This window comes from Spinacia oleracea, chromosome 6 (assembly GCF_020520425.1).
Source record: "Spinacia oleracea cultivar Varoflay chromosome 6, BTI_SOV_V1, whole genome shotgun sequence".
In the NCBI taxonomy this organism is placed as follows: domain Eukaryota; kingdom Viridiplantae; phylum Streptophyta; class Magnoliopsida; order Caryophyllales; family Amaranthaceae; genus Spinacia; species Spinacia oleracea.
Window position 1 is genome coordinate 17,764,623 of NC_079492.1, and position 19,904 is coordinate 17,784,526.

Sequence of the window (19,904 nt, forward strand, 5' to 3'; positions counted from 1 at the left end):
TTTACCTAGATGTAGGTGTTGATTAATCTCCAAGTTTGGACTCCCTAATTCCTTAGGACATTAGAACCTTAGACTTTGTGTGAATGTTTTTTGTAGAGAGTTTATGTTGAAATTGAAAGATTTGAATCTTGAATATAGAATTATTTGAAGATTGAAGAGTTTCGAAATGGATTGTGCTGCGCTGCTCGGAATTGAGTGATTCTTGCTCCGTATGTTCGTGACAAAAGGAGGGTATTTATACGTAAACCTGATCGGAATAGAGCATATCAGAGCCTGGCGCCATGCGCTGTCATGGCGCTAGGCGCCGGTGTTGCGGATACAGGACAGCTGGTACATGCCAGCGCTCTATTTTTGTCCTTTTGCGTATTTTGGCGGTTTGCAAAAGATGCTCTTTGTACCTTCTCCATCCTTTTTCTTGGAGGTTAATGAATGGATTTTTATATATTTCAAAGATATATTTTTGCAAAGGTTCTTGGGATTGCTGATTTGTACGGGTTTCGCTCTGTTTTACGGGTCGGCGCCCGAAATGCTAAGTTTTTTGAGCTGGTGCCCGGATTTGACTTTCCTTATACGATTTTAAGTGGAAACGTGCCACAAAGAATGATGGTGGCATCTGTTTCTTGAGATAGAACTTGGATTTTGAAATTTTATTTTGGAAATGTGTTTGGGCTTGAATTGGAACCTGAGGTTAGGATTTTGGCTCAAGGTTTGTATCTTTGAATTGGAAGTTCGGAATAGAAATTGAACTTGGGGATTGCATTTGTATGGCTTTGAATTATGAATTTTAGTTTTATTTTTGGATATAGAATGGCGTTTTTGGCGTTTTCTTTTGCATTAAAAATCAGCTTTGTTATTGAATTAAATTGTAAAACTATGAAGGGTATTTTAGTGTTTTTGGATCTCTCCAAATTGGAACCTCTTGACGATACCAATTACAAATGATGGGCTCAAAAATTGCTGATCGTTTTTAAGCAATTGGAGGATGACTATGTCCTTGTTCAAGATTGTCCTTAACGTCCAACCAGCGAGACATCAGATGTTGCCACTGCTACACCTAATGTTGACAAACAAATCACCAAATATGAGAACCACAACAAGTTCGTTAGAGGTCATCTTCTCAGTCACATAAGTAACTCTCTCTTTGATCTCTTCATCAATAATAAATCTTCTAAATCTATTTAGGAGACCTTGAAAAATAAATATGGAACAGATGATGCTGGCAAGAAGAAATATGCTACTGGAAAGTGGCTTCAGTTCAATATTGTTGATGACAACCCAATCATGGATCAAGTCCATGAGTACAAGAATCTGGTTGCTGACATTCTGGTAGAAGGTATGAAGATGTGTTAGGTAATGCAAGCCAATGTTCTGATCGAGAAGCTTCCTTATTCATGGTCCAATTACCGCAATCATCTGAATCACGAGAAGAAAGATATGTCACTTGAAGAATTGGTCAGCCACATGAAGATCGAAGAAGGCAACAGATTGAAGGATAAGTGTTGTGGGGTTTTTCCGATCAGTTGATGACAAGGAGGTTTCCGTTAGAACGCAGCATGATCTCAGCTCCGACCTGCAAAACAAGAATATTCCTCTCGGAATATTCCCTCTGATGCCTAAGTAAGTATGGATTTTTAGAGAGAGAAACTAGAGAGAAGGCAAAGCATAAAATATTTGTGGTGGTTCTGAATTGACCTTTGTTCTTGGGATTTGGTTCTTTATATAGTACTAGGTTTAGAAAGAATGACCTAGAATCTTCCCAATATGATTGGTTGGGCATTTAGAAGTTGACACGTGTCCCTAAATATTAGGCAGTCAGCCTAATATGGACATAAATGGGCCTTTGGGCCTTTGTGTCATGAATCAAGCAAATCAGTCTTTCTGAACAGAAGTGGCAGTGGGCCCAACCTAGGTGTCGTGGTGTCAGCCTCTTAGTGGGGTAGGTAAGCCACGTCACCATACTGTTTAACAGCCTGATTCATATTTCTAGGTGGCGTAATTCCAGCCACGTGTCACTCTCTTAGTGGCACAGCTGGCATGGTAAATTTGCCCACAACATTTGCCCCTCAAGAAGGGTATTTTTGGAAAAGATCTTTCATATATCACTTCTTGACCCTTGGTATTCCAGATGTCCTTAACACAACTTCCAGAGATGATGACAAGTGTCATTCATCTCGTTTTTTCCCTTCTATATATATGAGAGGGGTAACTTTCATTTTCACATTTTCATCTCTTGAATTTACTGAGCTTTGTGGTATTCTGGCGATTGGCGAATCTTCAAACACCAGGGGGCGATTTCCGGCCACCACAAAACCTAAACTGTTCTTCACCAAGTTCAATCAAAACTCATCCGATTTCATCTCAGATCCTTTAAGGTTAGTATTTCGTCCTCTTCGTGTATGTTTTTGTTGACTTAATTTTTGCATTAGTACTTTGAATCTTGGTTGGTGAACGACAGTCTTGCATTTAGACATGGGCTGGTTAGTCTCTTTGCGTTGTGCCGCTGGTTATTTGGCCGAGCATATACTCGATCGTCTTTTTTTCATATTCTCGACCCTCCCTAAGCCGTATTCTTTTATACTATGGAGACGGCATGGCGAGAACAAAGCAAACGGCAGATCCAACCCGTTTACGACTGAGGGACGAGGCTGTGGGGCCCTCTGAGAGAAACTCTTCTACCGAGCCGTCCCCCAAAGAGGAATATGCCGACCTTTTTCAAGAGATCGACGAGTATGTTGATCAGGGATTTGAAGAGACGGCTAGCTCCTCTGACCGTGCAAGGGTGGATGAAGCGTTGTTGATAGGTCATGTAACGCAAGAGAAGACGCCGGCCAAGGCCAAGGCGGTGGTCAAACCGGCTGGCAAGGAAGAGGCTCACCTTCTCCCGTCAGACATTCATCCGGATCAAGGATGGATGAAATGGCTAGATAAATACAGGGTCGAGCTTAGAGATGGTATGTGTGTCGGCCCAGGGTATGAGATGAGAGTGTCGGCCGACATGGATTCCACCGTGAGCCTCCTTGCTGATGGAGAGTTCCCAGTATATGCCGTCGCCATTAAATTGGGCATGCGCTTTCCGCCGCACCCCTTTGTAGAGGAGGTGCTTGATGGTTTTAACATTGGGGTGGCCCAGCTAGCTGACCCCAAATTCTTAGGCTGACGTCTTTGCCTACATTGCCAAGTGCGCGTTGGAAAACGTTCAACCGTCTTTTAACGCGTTTCTTCATCTAGTCTCTATTTCTCGATCTCCTAATGCCGCTAAAGGTTGGTTCACCCTGAGCAGTCGTGGCACCTACCAGACGATGGTGGGCAAACTGTCTAAGTGGCATATGTGGCGGAAGAGGTGGGTCGTCTTTCATACCGATGACAAGGAAATATACTATAGGATGGGCCACTAGAGCAGTGCGGCCAACTATATGGATAGTGACACCCTCCCTCCTTTGTCGACCGCCGAATGGGATCAGATTAATATCATTTTTAAGGCGGACACCTACCAACTTACGCCTGGCAAAACTTTTCATGTGTCGGCTCAGTGGTTGCCGCACATAAGCCAACTTCGAGACGAGGCGTTCCTGGCTGCTACTGGCCTTGGGTATTCCATGACTAGAGGTGGCACCTTTAGATAGTTAGCCTGGAAATTTAACTTTGTTTCTTCTCGGCAACTTTTACTTTCTTTCTTTGTCTTGACTATGATTTGTTTTTTACTATACAGAGGAAGGGATGAGCCAGTTGAAGGACGTCGCCATAGGAAAGGGAGACATGACGGACTGGATGGCCGACATTTATGAAGCTAAGCTGAAGAAGGCCACCGCCGAGCTGGAAGAGAAGGTTAGTCATACATGTTTAATGGAATATGCCCCTACATTGTTTGGACGGGCTGTTCTTTTTTATGACGAGTCAATGTTTTAGAGAATGACATGCAATCACTAAGGTCCGCCTCGTCCTTTATTTCAGACGAGTGTCCTTTTTGGATGACAGGTCATTACTTTAGAAAGTGACTTGCGCTCACTAAGGTCCGCCTCGTCATTTATGTTGGACGGGCATCCCTTTTTGATGACGGGTTACTACTTAGAGGTGACTTGTGATCACTAAGGTCCGCCTTGTCATTTATTTCGTACGAGTGTCCCTTTTTGTTGACAGGTCACTACATAGAGAGTGACTTGTGATCACTAAGGTCCGCCTCGTCATTTATTCTGGACGAGCGTCCCTTTTTTTATGACGGGTCACTACTTAGAGAGTGACTTGTGATCACTAAGGTCCACCTCGTCATTTATTCTGGACGAGCGTCCCTTTTTGATGGCGGGTCACTACTTAGAGAGTGACTTGTGATCACTAAGGTCCGCCTCGTCATTTATTCTGGACGAGCGTCCCTTTTTTATGACGGGTCACTACTTAGAGAGTGACTTGTGATCACTAAGGTTCGCCTCGTCATTTATTTCGGACGAGTGTCCCTTTTTGTTGATGGGTCACTACTTAGAGAGTTACCTATGGTTTTCTATTTACCGGGGATTCCTAACATTTTTGGTCTGTAATTCTGACAGCAAGCCAAGGAGGCGGCCAAATTGGCCGATAGATCGAAGGGGACTTGCCTTTCGCAGCTGAAGAAGCGAGCGGCACCGGCTGAGTCGGAGACGCCGAGCACATTTAAGAAGCCTCGAACCAAGCCACACTGCTTGGCTAAGAAGGAGGAGTCACAAGCTCTTGAAGGCGTTCACCCTGGTGAGGGAGAACAAGTGGTGGACAAGCCTTCTTCGGTTGTGGACTTGGTATCCAAATCGAAGCCAGGTGGGGACCATACTGTGCATGCAGAGTGCAGATCCCTTGGATGTCATTCCGGCTAATGTTCGCTCACAGATACCCGCGTAGGTAGCCCGCCGAGCAAGATCATCAGGTGGTAAGTTTTACTCGAACGTCATACAGACGTATCGGGCCTCCTCTGGCAGTTCTTCTTACTCTCCGCGTCATCCTAAGGTCATTATTTTTCCTATAGCTCAAGAAGACAAGGGAAAGGGGGCAGCTCCAGCGGAGGACGAGCGTATCCCTGCTACTCCTCACTTCTCATCTAGGGAGAGAGCGGCCATTTGTCGCCGTGTTTACAAGGCCGTCCCCGAAGCTTACGTCGCTTCCCTTCCTGGTCGGATTGATGCCCAATTTGGTGCAATCTAGACCTGCTTGCTTGACGTGAGTGTCTGTTTATGTTAACTTTTCATTGTGTTAGGTGTTCTTGCTAACATATAGATCTTCCTGCAATTGTCCTGCCGTATAGAGTTCTGCAATGATTGGAAGAAGTTTAAGGCCGATGAACTCAAGGCGCAGGTGGTTGACGCCGTTCACCATGGTGATTATGCGTTCAAGTCGATAGAGGAAGTTCGCCTTCAAATGCAGACGACCATAGACCTTCAGGCAAAGGAGGTGATGGCACTAAAGTCAAACAAGGCGGAGTTTCTCAAATAGATCCTTCAGCAGGACACGGATATAACGGCGATGGTGGCGGAGAACAAGAAGGTCGCGGCTGAAAAAGTGGAGCTCCAAGCTCAGCTGGAGGATTATCATCAAGTCAAGGAGTTGGCCAGTCAAGCCGAGCGTGTGCAGGGGGAGCTGGAGGCCGCCAAGTCGCAGGTTCGTGCTTTGAGGGAGCGTCTCCATGAGTCCTATGATCAAGGGGAGCAGGATGTGAAGGATGATGTTAAGCACGCATGGGAGAACCACATGGAGGAGTATAACCTCGCGTGGTTCTAGCGGCACTTAGAGCATAGTTCTGTTGTGCTTGCTGCTGAGCGTCTTGGTAAGCCGCCTCCCGAGTTTGTGGCTTCTGATGACGAAGATGATGCCCTTGTCTCCTGATTTACTTTCTGTGCCTTTCAATATAAAACAATTTTAGTTTAATGTTTCTGTGCCTGAGGGCAAAAACAATTTATGTTTCTATGTTTTGCGTCGTTGGCGTATGTACTTTTGTGCCTGTTGAGCACTAACACTTTATTTTTTGCTGCTTTTGTACGCCACTCTTGGGCGTCTTTAAATGAATGGGGGTGCAGCTTGCCTCCTTTATTCTATATTTATTTGTGTTTCAATAATTCAAGTGAATAGGTATGATTGTGGGGAGGCTTGGTACTTTGCCGCCACGCCTCATAGTCTAATTATCCTACATTTTTAAACTGAGTAATTAAGCCGCTTTGGTTAGAAGATAGGGTCGTCTCATTTCCTGATGAGCGTGTCTAAATTAGGAGTGATTGTTGCAAGTCAATCAATAGGTATGATTTCCCCTAGACATGCTCGTGGACGGCCATATACTGGGCGGCATGCAACGATATTATCGGCGGCACAATACGTCGCCGGGGAGCTGTTTGACAAACACCTTGTTTTAAAGGGATGCTTGCCACAAGGCACTTCAACATGCCGCAACAAACAATGAAACAGGGTCGTCTCATTTCCTGACGAGCGTGTCTGAATTAGAATTGACTGATGCAAGTCAATCAATAGGTATGATTGCCGCTGGACATGCTCGTCAGATGAATGTGTCGGCAACTTCATGCACGGCACGAAACGTCGTCGTTGGGCTGTTGTATAAGCAATCCTTGTTTTCAAGGACATACTTGCCGCAAGACTGATCAACATGCCGCGGCGAGTAGCGAAATAGGGTCGTCACTTTTCCTGACGAGCGTGTCTATGTTAGAATTGATTGACGCAAGTCAATCAATAGGTATGATTGCTGCTAGACAGGCTCGGCTGATGAAATGAACGGCCGCTTCATGGACGGCACAAAACGTCGTCGTTAAGCTGTTGTACAAGCAATCCTTGTTTTCAAGGACATACTTGCCGCAAGACATCAACATGCCGCGGCGAGTAACGAAATAGGGTCATCACTTTTTCTGACGAGCGTGTCTATGTAAGAATTAATTGACGCAAGTCAATCAATAGGTATGATTGCCGCTAGACAGGCTTGGCAGATGAAATGAACGGCCACTTCATGGAAGGCACGAAACGTCGTCGTTGGGCTGTTATACAAACAATCCTTGTTTTCAAGGACATACTTGCCGACCCATTCTTATTTTCATGAACAAGAAAGTCGTAGCGGCTGAGTAGGGAATACTTGTATGCCGCGGGACAGTGTACAAAGCAACCCTTGTTTTTATGAACAAGTCGGTCGCAGCGATATTTGTATACTACGAGTGTGGTAGTTGAATAGGTGATCAGCCTATAGCTAGTTCTAATCTGGGCCACTTCTTAGGCTTCAATCAATTAGTATTTTTATGGACGTGTGCTAATCTAGGCCACTTCTTAGGCCGTTTAAACAATTAGGCTTTCATTCAATGAAGTAACAAAATGTCGAGCAAAAGTAGAGTAATTTTATTTATAATTTTTGCAAGGAGAATTTAGCCAAGTACAAAAAAACTACTCTACTGAGGCCATTTAGGTTTGAAGTGGAATAAACTACTATAACTTGACGCTAGGGTCTTCTTTAAAAGTAGTAATTTTTCAGATTATCTGAATTCCAAGTCCGGAGGATAGGCCGACCGTGCATGTCCTGGATGCGGTAGGTGCCGTCCCAAACCTCGTCATATATCTCATATGGTCCTTCCCAGGTGGGAGTTAGCTTGCCTTGCTCATTTGCCCGTCCTACAGATTCCATCTTCCGAAGAACAAAGTCCCCCACTTTCAGAATTCGCCTCGAGACTCTTTTGTTATTCTCTAGACATGAGGAGCTTGTATAGCTCTTGCCCTAGGGCGGTGTTGCCTCTCACTTCGGGTAAAAAGTCCAGAGCCGCCTTCATCATTTCCCAGTTGGCATTTTCATAGTACAGCATAACTCGAAGAGTTGGCTCGCACATTTCTATAGGGAGGACTGCCTCGGCTCCATAAGCCAGCAAGAATGGTGTTCCTCCAGCTGAGTTTTTTGCCGTGGTACGGATTGACCACAAGACATTTGACAACTCGTCAGCCCACAATCCCTTAGCCTCATCTAACATCTTCTTCATTCCTTCAGAAATGATTTTGTTGAAAGCCTCAACCTGTCCATTTGCCTGCGGCCTTCCGACTGATGCAAAATGGCCGGCTATACCATGCTCGGCTAGCCAGTCCTTGAGTTTCGGTGTCTCGAACTGCTATCCATTGTCTAAAACAATCGACTGGGGAACTCCAAAGCGAGTGATGATGTTTTTCCAGATGAATGCCTTCACATCATAAGTTTTAATGTTCTTTAATGCTTCCGCTTCCACCCACTTGGTGAAATAATCCACAACAACAATGACATAACGTCTCCCTCCAGGCGGTGTGGCGTATGGGCCTAGGAGGTCCATATATGCCCCACTTAGCAAAGGGTATTAGACTTGTGATAGGTGTCATAAATTGAGCCGGCAGGTGTATCAGATGAGCGAAGCGTTGGCATTTGTCGCACCTTTTAACCAGTGAGATTGCATCATCCTTCAGGGTCGGCCAGTAATAGCTAGTTCGAAGTGTCTTTTCTGTCAAGGCCCTTCCTCCAATGTGCGAGCTGCACAACCCTTGGTGAAGGTCTTCTAGAATCTCTTGCCCTTTCTCTGGCGTCACACATCGCAGCAAAGGACGAGAATAGGCCTTTTTGTAAACTGTGTCGTTCCACATTTCGAATCAGAAGCATTTTTTCTGTAGTTTTGCCGCCTGTTTTGAGTCATCTGGTAGGACTCCATTCATCTTGAAGTTAATTATGTCATCCATCCATGTGGAAGTTCTGTCAAAAAATGTCGTTTCGAGCTGTTCATGCTTTTCTGGGCCTTTACTTCCCAAAATACATGCCAGGGGGTATCACATGATGCGGAGCTAGCTAATTTTGACAATGCGTCAGCTTGATTGTTTTCAGACCGAGGAACTTGCCTTACTTCAAAGGCCTTCAGTTTTTCCACTTCTTGGTGGACGGCCTGCATATATTTTATCATTGTAGGGTCTCTGGCTTCGTAATTCCCATTCACTTGACTCACTATTAGTTGGGAATCACATAGTGCTAGGATTTCCTCTGCCCCTGCCGCCTTGCACATTTTGATGCAGCAAAGCATGGCCTCATACTCAGCCTCATTGTTGGACGCCTGGAAGTTAAAGCGCATAGAATACTTAAATGTATCTCCCTCTGGTGATTGACAGATTATCCCGGCTCCACACCCGTTCTGTGTGGATGATCCGTCCACATAGAGTGTGCACACCGTTTTAGTATTCTCAGCAAAGACATGTCTTGTCATTTCCACAATAAAATCTGCAAATGCCTGCCCTTTGATAGCTTTCCTCGGTTCATAAGTGATATCAAAAGCATTCAACTCAATGGCCCAGTTCAACATTCGGCCCGAGGCCTCCAATTTTGTAAACATAAGTTTCAGTGGCTGATCGGTGTAAATCACTAGTCTGTGGGATAGGAAGTAAGGGCAGAGTTTCTTGCTGGCCATAAACAGGGCTAGGCCAAACATTTCCACTGTTGGATATCTTATCTCGGCATTCTGAACTAGTGACTCACAAAGTATACAAGCATATGTACCCCTTCCCTCTCTGTTAGCAGGACGGCACTCAGCGAATGTTCAGATACTGTAAGGTACATAAATAAGACTTCCCCCTGCAAGGGACTAACAAGCCAGGGTAGAGTGTGCAAATGGTCTTTCAATTTCACAAAGGCCGCCTCTGCTTCATCTGACCATTCAAACTTGGACTTCTTCCTGATTGCTCTAAAAAAGTAGTGACATTTATCCTCGGCCCTAGAAAGGAATCTACCCAGAGTGGCCAAGCAACCTGTAAGCCGCTAAACTTCTTTGACAGTCTTTTGTGAGCTCATATCAATTATTGCTTGAATTTTATCTGGGTTGGCCTCAATTCCTCTTTCATCAATTAAGAAACCTAGGAACTTCCCGGACGTCACCCCAAATACGCACTTTTTGGGATTCAGCCTCATGTTGTAAGCACGAATAGTCTCAAATGTTTCCCTCAAATCAGCCATGTGTGCCTCCCACTCTTTACTCTTCACTATCATGTCGTCAATATAGGCCTCAATATTTCTGCCAAGCTGTTTACTGAACACAGTGTTAATGAGACGCTGGAAGGTGGCAGGAGCGTTCTTCAATCCGAACGGCATAACTTTGTAGCAATATAGCCCTTGCTCTGTGGCGAATGACGTCTTTTCCTGATCGTCAGGCCAAAGAGGAATCTGATGAAATCCTGAATATGCATCCATGAAACTCATCATGGAATGTCCCGCCGTGGAGTCGACAAGCCGGTGAATCTTTGGCAATGGGAAGCTATCTTTGGGGAAGCCTTGTTGAGATTAGTGTAATTGACACACATCCTCCAGGCGCCGTTTGGTTTTGGGACGAGGACCACATTAGCTACCCAATCTGGGTATTGGTTAGGTCGGACAAAGCCTGCGTCCATCATCTTTTTTACTTCGGCGGCCGCCGCCTGATTTCTAATCTCCCCATGGTTCCTTTTTTTTTTTTTTTTTTTTTTTTTTTCTGACGGGCCGGTCTAGTATCTGGGGCCACATTTAGCTGCTTATGAACGGCCACGGCTAGATCAAAGTCAGGCATCTCTTCAACAGTAAAAGCAAAGATATCCTCAAATTCTCTCAGTAAGTGGACCAACCCTACCGCCAACGGGTCGTCGGGAGAAATTTCAATGGGCACTACCCTATCCGGTTTGTCCAAGTTCAACACCACATCATAATGGGCCCCAACAGGCTCTGGCCGTCGTCCCTCCATGTGTGCCGACGATATGGTTAAAGTTTCTTTCACGGATTTAGAATGTGTGCCGCCGCACTTTCATTTATCGCCTACCACATCTTTCTCCTCACCTGATCCCCATGCATTCGGGCTCAAGGTGGTTAAGTAGCAGTTCCGAGCCTGCTGTTGATCACCATGTATAGTACTGACGCTCCTATCGTCACAAACAAATTTCAGAAGCATCAAGTGAGTAACTATGACAGCCTTCGCCCTGTTCAGAGTGGGGCGTCCTAGAATGACATTGTATGCGGTCAAGTCTTTGACTATGAGAAAACGAACGTCCATTTGACAAAATTCCTTCTTATTTCCCATCCGAAGCGGGAGGGAGATGATGCTGACTGGGTGGATGACACTACCCCCAAAGCCGATAATCGGATAATGAATTTTTTCTATCTTGGAGGAGTCATGCTGCAACCAATTTAAACATTCAAGGCTGATGATGTCCGACGAACTCCCTGTGTCAACCAGAATGCGCCTAACTCTCAGATTGGCAATTTTCAGCTCAATCACCAGTGGGTCGTCATGCGGGGTTGCTATTTTTCGCCAGTCGGCCTCGCCGATCTCTACTTTAGGAAACAGATCAGCTGTAGCCTTTCCCGACAACATCACCTGCCCCAGCCGCTTGGCATAGTCTTTGTGACCTCTCATGGTTGGCCCTCTAGCGGCCAGTCCACCTGATATGACGGCCACAAACTCAGTGTCAGTTCAATTTCCATCATCTTCCGAGGGAGGTGACTTGTTCTTTTTGTAAAACTGCTTTCCCGATCCCCCACTATTTTTGCTTGTGTAGTTCTTTAAAAATCCCTTGGCGGCAAGGCCGTCCAGTGCTCTTTTTCAAACTCTTGCATTCCTTTGTGTCATGCCCAATATCACTATGAAAGTGGCAATACAGCTTGGGGTCCCTGCTTTTCGGCGGCGATTTCATGGGAAACAAACGATCAATCTCAAATTTGGAGCCAACATCCATTAGGATGGTGTATAGATCTGTGTTATATTCAAATCGTTCTCGGTCATAAGTCCTGGGCCTCTTTTGCCCGGCTGCTGCTGAAACTCTGTCTGGATCTTTTGCAATAGCCCACGTCCCATTAGGCCGGCTCTTTTTCTCAAACTTTTCTTTCTTTGCCGCTGGTTCAGCAGTGTCACTTCCCCGAGGTTCTTTTCGGACGTTGCAAATTTCAGTTGCATGGATGAAGGCCTCGACCTCATCTAACACCTCAGCCATGGTCCGCACACTTTTCTTTACTAGATCGAACTTGAAGGAGCCTCTCTTAAGTCCTCTGATAAAATTGTCAAACGCGACCCCATCCAGCAAATCTAGGATCTGCCCCGCTTCTAAGTTGAATCTCTTTACGTAACTCCTCAATGACTCATCTTTCCCTTGCTGGATCCGACTCAGGTGCATTCTTGTCTTCTTTTCCTCCTTGTGAGCCATGAACCGGGTGAAAAACAATAATTTGAGCTCAGAGAAAGAGCTAATGGTTCCAGCAGGGAGCCTCTCGAACCACTTAGACGCTACCCCTTTCAGCGTGCCTGGAAAATACTTACACCATGTGGACTCATTTGTTCCTTGAACATACATGTGATGCCTATGAAGGAAATAATGCCCTTGGTCCAAGTATGCATTTAATCTTAAGTCTAATAAATGCGGTTCAGTATTAATTAACAAGTTAATAATTCAGTGAGATCAAGTGAGCTGAATGCCTAGCTAGAGGCCGCTTCAGTTCAAGTGGAATTAATGATATTAATCCACAGCTTACTCCTGACTGAACCCGTAGGGTCACACAAATAGTACGTAAACGGATCAAGTATTTAATGGCATTAAATACTCCATCTATGGATATTCGGAATCGACGGATCTTGGTTTCAGTGGGAGCTGAGATCGTCAAAAGCAAGAAATGAATACTCCGGAAACGATGATATTGCCGGAAACGGAAATATGGATCGTATCGGAAATATAAATATTATCCAAGTCGTAGATGTTGCCGGAAACGGAAACATGGTACGTATCGGAAAATACTATCGGAAATGGAAATATTGCCGGAATCGGAAATATTGCCGGAAACGGAAATATTGTCAGAATCGGAAATATTATCGAAATCAGAAAATAATTCCGGAAACGGAAATATTAAATATTTGTTCGAAACGGAAATTAATTCCGGAATCGGAAATATTAAATATTGTTCGTATCGGAAATGAATTCCGGAATCGGGAATTTAATCAGAAGCGTATCGCACGAATTAGCATCGGACGAGGCTTGCTAGACGAAGGCCCAGCACGAAGCCAGGCCGTCGCCCAGCAAACCAAGCTGCAATATATATTACATGAGCTAAAAGACTTAATTCATCAGAAACTAAGCCTTACACACTAAGGAAATAAATAAAGCAAAGAAATTACAAAATATCTCCTAAAACTGACTGAAATCAGCCCACCTTCCACTTGCTTGCTTCCTTCTCTTCATTGGACGAATTTGTAAAGTAGGGAACCTATAGGAACCTTTCCTATACATGAAGACATCTCCAACCAAGAAAAGAAATCTTTGATTTGCTGCAAAAAGCCTCCTGCCCAAATCAGAATAAAAGGAAGGTTTCTTTTGTGTTAAGCAAATGGGAAGCTTTCCTAGCTAGGAAGGAAAGCTTAGAATTGGCCCAAATTCTGCAACTAGCTTCTGCAACTAGCTTAGAATTGGCCCAAATTGGCCCAGACTATGAATAAGCTGTGAGCTTATTATACCTTGTTTTACACGTCCAAAAATGCTTCCGTACTTACCAACACCCATCAGGACCTCCTTGCTTCACCTACTTAGCTTCATTTCCTTCGTTGCTTAATACGAGCACACTAGTACTAATCTTTAGGCCATGGATCTCTCTTTTATTGTGATTAAGATTAGTACTTAGCAACACTTGTGGATTGGTATCTGATTTTACATCACAAACACTTGTAGCCTATTAGCCGAAATTCTTAGAACCTTAAGGGCGATTCTAGTTGGTCAAGCTTAAGGCGGATCCGGACGTGCTGTGGACTATCTACGGAGGGACGACACTTGGAGTCCTAAAGACTTGTTCTTGTTCGGTTCGGGCGCAGCTAGGGAGGGCACGCTACAAAGTGTATGCATCTGAATCATGCTAAATGATTATGTGTAAATAATATGTTTCCTGGCATTAAGGTTTTCCGCATGATTTATGTTTTGTCATATGTATCATAACCTAACAGTGGTATCACGAGCCTCTTATTATTTTCATAATCTAAATTGCATGAATATGGTTAAATTTTACAAATTTGCAAGGAATTAAAGGGGTGATTAGTTTTCGTAATTAATTGCAAATTGTGTTTATTTAATTATATGTACGCAGTTTTTCGGCAGAATATTCGTTACTCAACCAAATCGAGTGATTTTTCGGCCGGAGTCAGAATTCCCAAATTCGAAGCCTAACTATGACTTTTCGGAGGTTTAAGTTTTTCGAACACAAAAGTTTGTAAATTTAAGATGTTAAATTGAATATTTGCGATTCTTGTTGATAATCTTGAGTTTTTGATTGACCTACAGTATATGTTTAACAATTATTAATGCCTAGACTTGTTAATTATACAACCTAATTTGTAATTATGATTAATTTGTTGAAATTCGAATAATTTAGAATTGATTTGTTTTTCATAATTAATTAATAATTTAATTAGGTATCCATGATTAAAATCCACCATAAAAATTGTTAATTTATGTTAAATTTTTAATTTTTATGACCTAGATTTGAATCCATGTTAATCGGAAATTAATTAATTAACAAATTTTCGATTTTTCGCCCTAAAATTATGAAATTAATATGATTTATTAATTTTAAATTAATTTTAAATTAAAATTTTTAAATTTTTATGAAAACGCCCATAAATGTTGCACGCACAAAGCAATGGAAGCTACGTGTTACCCTTAAGGGGTGTTGTATAGTGCGGGCACGCGACGACGAGCAAGGGAGCTCGTCGCCCGAGCGGTACGAATGCAGCGAGCAACGAGCTATGCGGCACGCAAGGCTCTACGCCTGGGCGTGCGTGCAGGGCGATGGGCGAGGGCTATGGCACATAGCAACAAGCACGATGAGTGTGGGCAGCAATGCGCTGCGCCACGACGCACCAAGCTCGCCAAGGGGCAGCAGCCACGACGCAACACGAGGCTGCACGCAGCGTAGCCCGCAAGGCTGCGTGTGCGCGTGGCATGGGGTGTGCGTGCGTATGGCTGTGCGGGCAATGTGCAACGGTCAATGGCACGGGGCATGGGCCTCGTAGCTCGATGTAGCTTGGGCGCAAGCCCAAGTGCCTCGTCTTGCAAACTATTGATGCGTTTAAGTTTTAATTTTAAATTTTCAGTTCGGAAATAATTATAATTTTAAAATTAATAATTTAAATTGTGTTCTCGGATTTTAATTTCGAATATTATAATTATTATAAATTTTTATTTATACTAATTATTTTACTAAAATTAAACCTTGAATTAATTTAAATTCATATAAATCAACTGAAAATAAATTAAATTAAATTAAATGGATTCGATTATAAATTTATATGAGCTTTACATTTTAATTAAATTTGTATGTTTCCGGTTAGACTAGAAATACATTTTTATGTTTAAAATTCGTAAAGCATATGAATTTATTGGTTTAAGTGGGAGCAATTTTAGTCATAAACTCTTGATTAGGTCTACAAATCCTTTAAGTTTAAACAACTTGATTAGAATTAATAAGGACTGAATAATTGGTAGATTATTGGTGCCCTTGATTAATTGCTGCAAATATTTATGTAATGCATACAATGTGTTTTTACTAACCAGCTATGTGGGCCATTCATGATAATGAATGGGTGAATGGTATATATTGTATATGTACTGTTTTGCAGGTTATGAAGTGACTAGTATGGCCCAAATAGGATAGAAAATATGGTCTGTGTACCATTAATTTGAATGTAATTGGTCCAATGCACCAAATTTGTTTTTAAATTCAAATATGTTTTGCGTACCATCAAATAGTTGTAATTAGTTTAATTATAGCTGATCCTGTTTGAAGAAAATGGCGCCTCCCACGGTGAAATTCAAGACGGAGTTTCCAATCCATTTTCAAGACGGACTTTGAAGTTGAAGCTTCAAGATGAAGTCGGGCCATACTAGATCACATTTATCGTATGCATGCTTTAAGTTATTTATTGCTTTTAAATATGTCTTAAATATGCATGAGATTGTGGCTTGATTATGTTGCATGATTAAGGATTTTAGTTCACTTAAAATCTAACCAACATAGTAAGAGCCTTAAGTTCCAAACTTAAAAATTGAGTTAAAAGGTGCCATGCCAAAATAACACTTACTTGGATAACCTTTACATCAATCTAGTAATAGTTTTACGCTCAGCAAGGTGTTACTTATTGATCCTAAAGGGGTAAGGTACACAAATAATTGTGAGTACATGTTAGTTTTGGTGAAACTCAACGATATAAGTAAGGAGTCCTTTTATGTCGTGGCAAAATTGATAGGTTTACCTAATAAGCTCTTAGACGTACCTATTAACCAAGAGTAGTTTCTAGACTATTAGGAAAAGGCTTTTGCTTACCTAAAAGATTTTAGAATTGAGTCTAAATACATAATGTGCTTAATTCTTCAATGGTTTTTAGGGTCTTGGAATCATTTTATTCACACCTGCCGGAACAATAAATTCGAATAAAATGCCAATGACTTGTTTAAATTGCATGATTGCTTTAATTTCAATTTATTATTCATGATAAATGTTTAGACTTTGCATGCTTCAATGTATGTTTTAATTATTTTTTATAATTAAATATATTTTACTGCAATAAATCCTTTAGAAAGGTAATAGTAAATTTCCTCGATTGGTAATGAATCCAAGAACGATTCACGGAAATAAGAGAAAATGAGCAATTTAAAATGTACGTTTCTTTTAGCGACTTTTATGGTTGTTTTTCGAGTATCAAAATCGAATTGCGAACCAATTGGTGCTTGTGAATTCAAAATACAATGTAGTTTTGAGATCATAAAGCATTGAGTTTAAACGCTCAGCTTTACCAATGGTTAACAACCTAATATCTGTCCATTTATTTTTCGAATGAGTCTAGTCCCTAGACATTCGAATAGATCGATGCTTAGAGAACTTTAGAAGCTTCTGGTAAGATCATCTAGTTGAAACAGAATATTCAACATAAATGGTAAGAACTTTGTTGGAGTGACATTGGACATGTCTAACAAAGTGTAAAAGTCAACACTAAAGAATTCAATTCTTAAGACTATAAGAAAGGGTACAAGAAATAGGAAAACAAGGAACAAATGAAAGGAATTTACGATTCCGTTTCTACCTATAAGTTTATGTTTAAAGAAAAGTGTCCTAGCAATCAAACTTCCTTGGTATCATATACCGCATGAGGTTCTTACTTCGGTAATAACTCAAACAATGGAAGCTAGGCTACACTAATGGCCTACAAGTGGCAAATGAAGCATGGCATTGCTACATTAGTTGTAGGGTCATCTAGTTTGTTTTAAGTCCTTTCAAAGGTTGGAACTTAATGGCTATTTTGTTCCACAATCAGCATACCTAAATTTCTGTTTTCAAACACAGAAAGACATACATTCAGAAGAACAAAAACAATGTTTGTTTGTTTATTTGAATGAAATGGTCATTTACGGGTTGAGTCAATATGCTTGATTAAAACAAACAACTCTTTAACAATAAAAACTTTACTAGGTTCAAATCAAACCCTTGATTTGAGTTCCACTATTCTTTGGCATTGTTGCTTAGACCATATCAACAAGTTAACATTCATAAGCTCTATTTTGATGGACTTTTGAAAGTTGATTGATTTCTAGATGAATTCAAGACAAGCTAGTCTTACTTGTTGAAAGTAACAAAAGATATGAACTATTGTTAGAACGCCTAAACGACAGAGTTCAAAGCTAAAGAAAGAGATTTTATGACTTTATTATTTCACCTAGATTTGAGTGAATATCGGTTTATTTACTCAAAGTGATATAAGTTTGAATCTGTTTGGCTAGTTCAAAGATTCAGAAGTATAAATCCCACTTGGCAAGAAATCATAAAGATCTAGGTTAGATCATGTTGATGATTACTTAAGTCAGGAATGATCATCAATGATTGTGCGTAGTAAAATTCACGAGCTAACTCCATAAGATATGGCATATCTAAGTTGGAATGATCGAAGTCAATTAGTACTTGATTTGATCAATGATGAATCATAAAGAGGTTTCCTATAATTTCTAAAACAAAATGCTCAACTACCACCAAACTAAACCAAATTCGTCAAAGCTATTGAAAAGTAATTTCAGTATATCTTTTCATAATATATATCTAAAGAGTTGCAAAACTCAGTGGGAGCTTAGTGTTTGTTATTCGACAAACTAAGGCCCAAGTATAGATATATGTTTCATTGTGATTTATTCAAATGAGACACAAGGGTACTGTTTCTACCACGAATTTTTGAGAACATAATGTTTGTTTGCTCGAAATAGTGTCCTTTTGGAGATTCATTTCCAAAATGACAAGTGGGAGAAAATAGACCTCGAAAGTCTTCAAGGCGAACAACAAACATAAACGGACATTCCGGAGGCTTTTCGAAGTGCTTCAGAAAATCCGAACGCTTATTCTTAAAGGACTTTAGAAGTGTTTTAAAGAATAGACATCTCTTAGAAGACTTTACAAGTGCTTCAAGGAGAACAGAATATTCAAAGGACTTTCAAGTGGCTATTGATATTCTATTGTTTGATGTTCTATACCCAAGTAGGCATAGAGTTCAAGTCACTGAAACTATGAGATTCTTCTATTAGATAGTGAAGAAACCTACAACTTGCAGTCAAACTATTATCATTTAGGTTAATGAGTTTGTGACCTATAAGAAAGCTATGACGAAATCCAAATTCCCCAAAATGGTTAGAGGCCATATATAGACTCAAATGTTTTAGATGGTTAAAGGCCATAAAACATAACCAATGTTTTGATGACAAAATTGAAATTTTGTTGATTTGCAAGAATAGTTTCACACTTATTTGTTGCAAGTCTGTTTTAAGGATAAAAACCATCAAGCATGGGATTGTGTTCACAACACAAAGCTAGATTAGTTGCTAAAGGTTACAAGCAAATTTATGGCATCGATTGTGTTGAAACCTCATGCATAATTGTAATGCTCAAGTCTATAATTCAAGCAATGATTTCATATTGGTACATATGGCAATTGGATGACAAAACGTATTCCTCAATCAAAATGTTGGAATTAACTATGTACATGGTATGTCATAGGATTTGTGGATCCAAATAATGCTTGAAATGAATGCTAGCTTATGAAATCTAAGTACAGATTTAAGCGAGCAATTGGGAATTGGAATTGTATTTTAGTGAAGCTAATAAGTATTTTAGTTTCATAAAATGTACATGATTCTTATAGATAGAGTGGGAGTACATAAAACTTAATTGGTCCTATGTGTATCACACACATATCTCTCTATTGTGAAATAACATTCAAATGCTAAAAGGTTAGGTTTGAAATTATTCATCAATGATGGACCAAGGCGAAACTTAGTACATACTGGGTATTAAGATCTATTTACAAAGATCTTATGATATTGTTTTGGATTAAGTAATGACATTTACTAAATCAAACACGAAAGACTCCATTGGAGATATTCGATCCATATGAATAAATCTAAGTAATGAATGTTTGAACTATGTATAAGCATTTACTAAGTTAAACATCAAAGGATCTAAGTGAGATTCTTAACCTATATTATATGTCAAAGAATTTAGCTGGATTTAGTATCTACTGAAACTACAATGAGCTAAAGTTACATGAATAGAATTCAATTGGGAATAATTCTGCAAAAGAATTTATCATGTATAATATAATATGAGGATCGCCAAAAACGTATCGTATGACTTTAGGCATGACGAACATATACCAATCTCTATTGATCTAAGTAAATATTAACTAGATTGAGATCAAGAAAAACTTATGGTACTTGAAAAGGTACATAGGAATAGTTCTTGATTCAAGGAAATAAAGATATGCTAAGTATTGATGCTACACGCATAGACACAGGCAAAGGATCAAGCAAGGTTCCTTTGGAGTTAACCATTGACAAAGACGAGCTAAAGAGCATCGTGTTTTGAAATGACAACATGGATT

The 19,904-nt window shown here is 41.1% G+C and overlaps 1 protein-coding gene across 1 annotated transcript; it reads right to left on the reverse strand.

Moving 5' to 3' along the window:
* Positions 1-10,766: 10,766 nt before the first annotated feature.
* Positions 10,767-12,159, reverse strand: LOC110779178 (uncharacterized). Its single transcript, XM_021983712.2, has 2 exons — positions 11,568-12,159; positions 10,767-11,401 (listed from the first exon to the last, which is right to left on the reverse strand). Exons 1-2 carry the CDS (start codon positions 12,157-12,159, stop codon positions 10,767-10,769), a joined length of 1,227 nt encoding a protein of 408 aa, XP_021839404.2.
* Between the last annotated feature and the right edge of the window lie 7,745 nt (positions 12,160-19,904).

Excerpts from the sequence above, each read along its gene's own strand:
- LOC110779178 (XM_021983712.2), bottom strand. The coding sequence starts at position 12,159 with ATGGCTCACAAGGAGGAAAAGAAGACAAGAATGCACCTGAGTCGGATC. Across the intron at positions 11,402-11,567 it reads TGACACAAAGGAATGCAAGA|GTGGACTGGCCGCTAGAGGG; the intron begins GTTTGAAAAAGA and ends CCGTCATATCAG.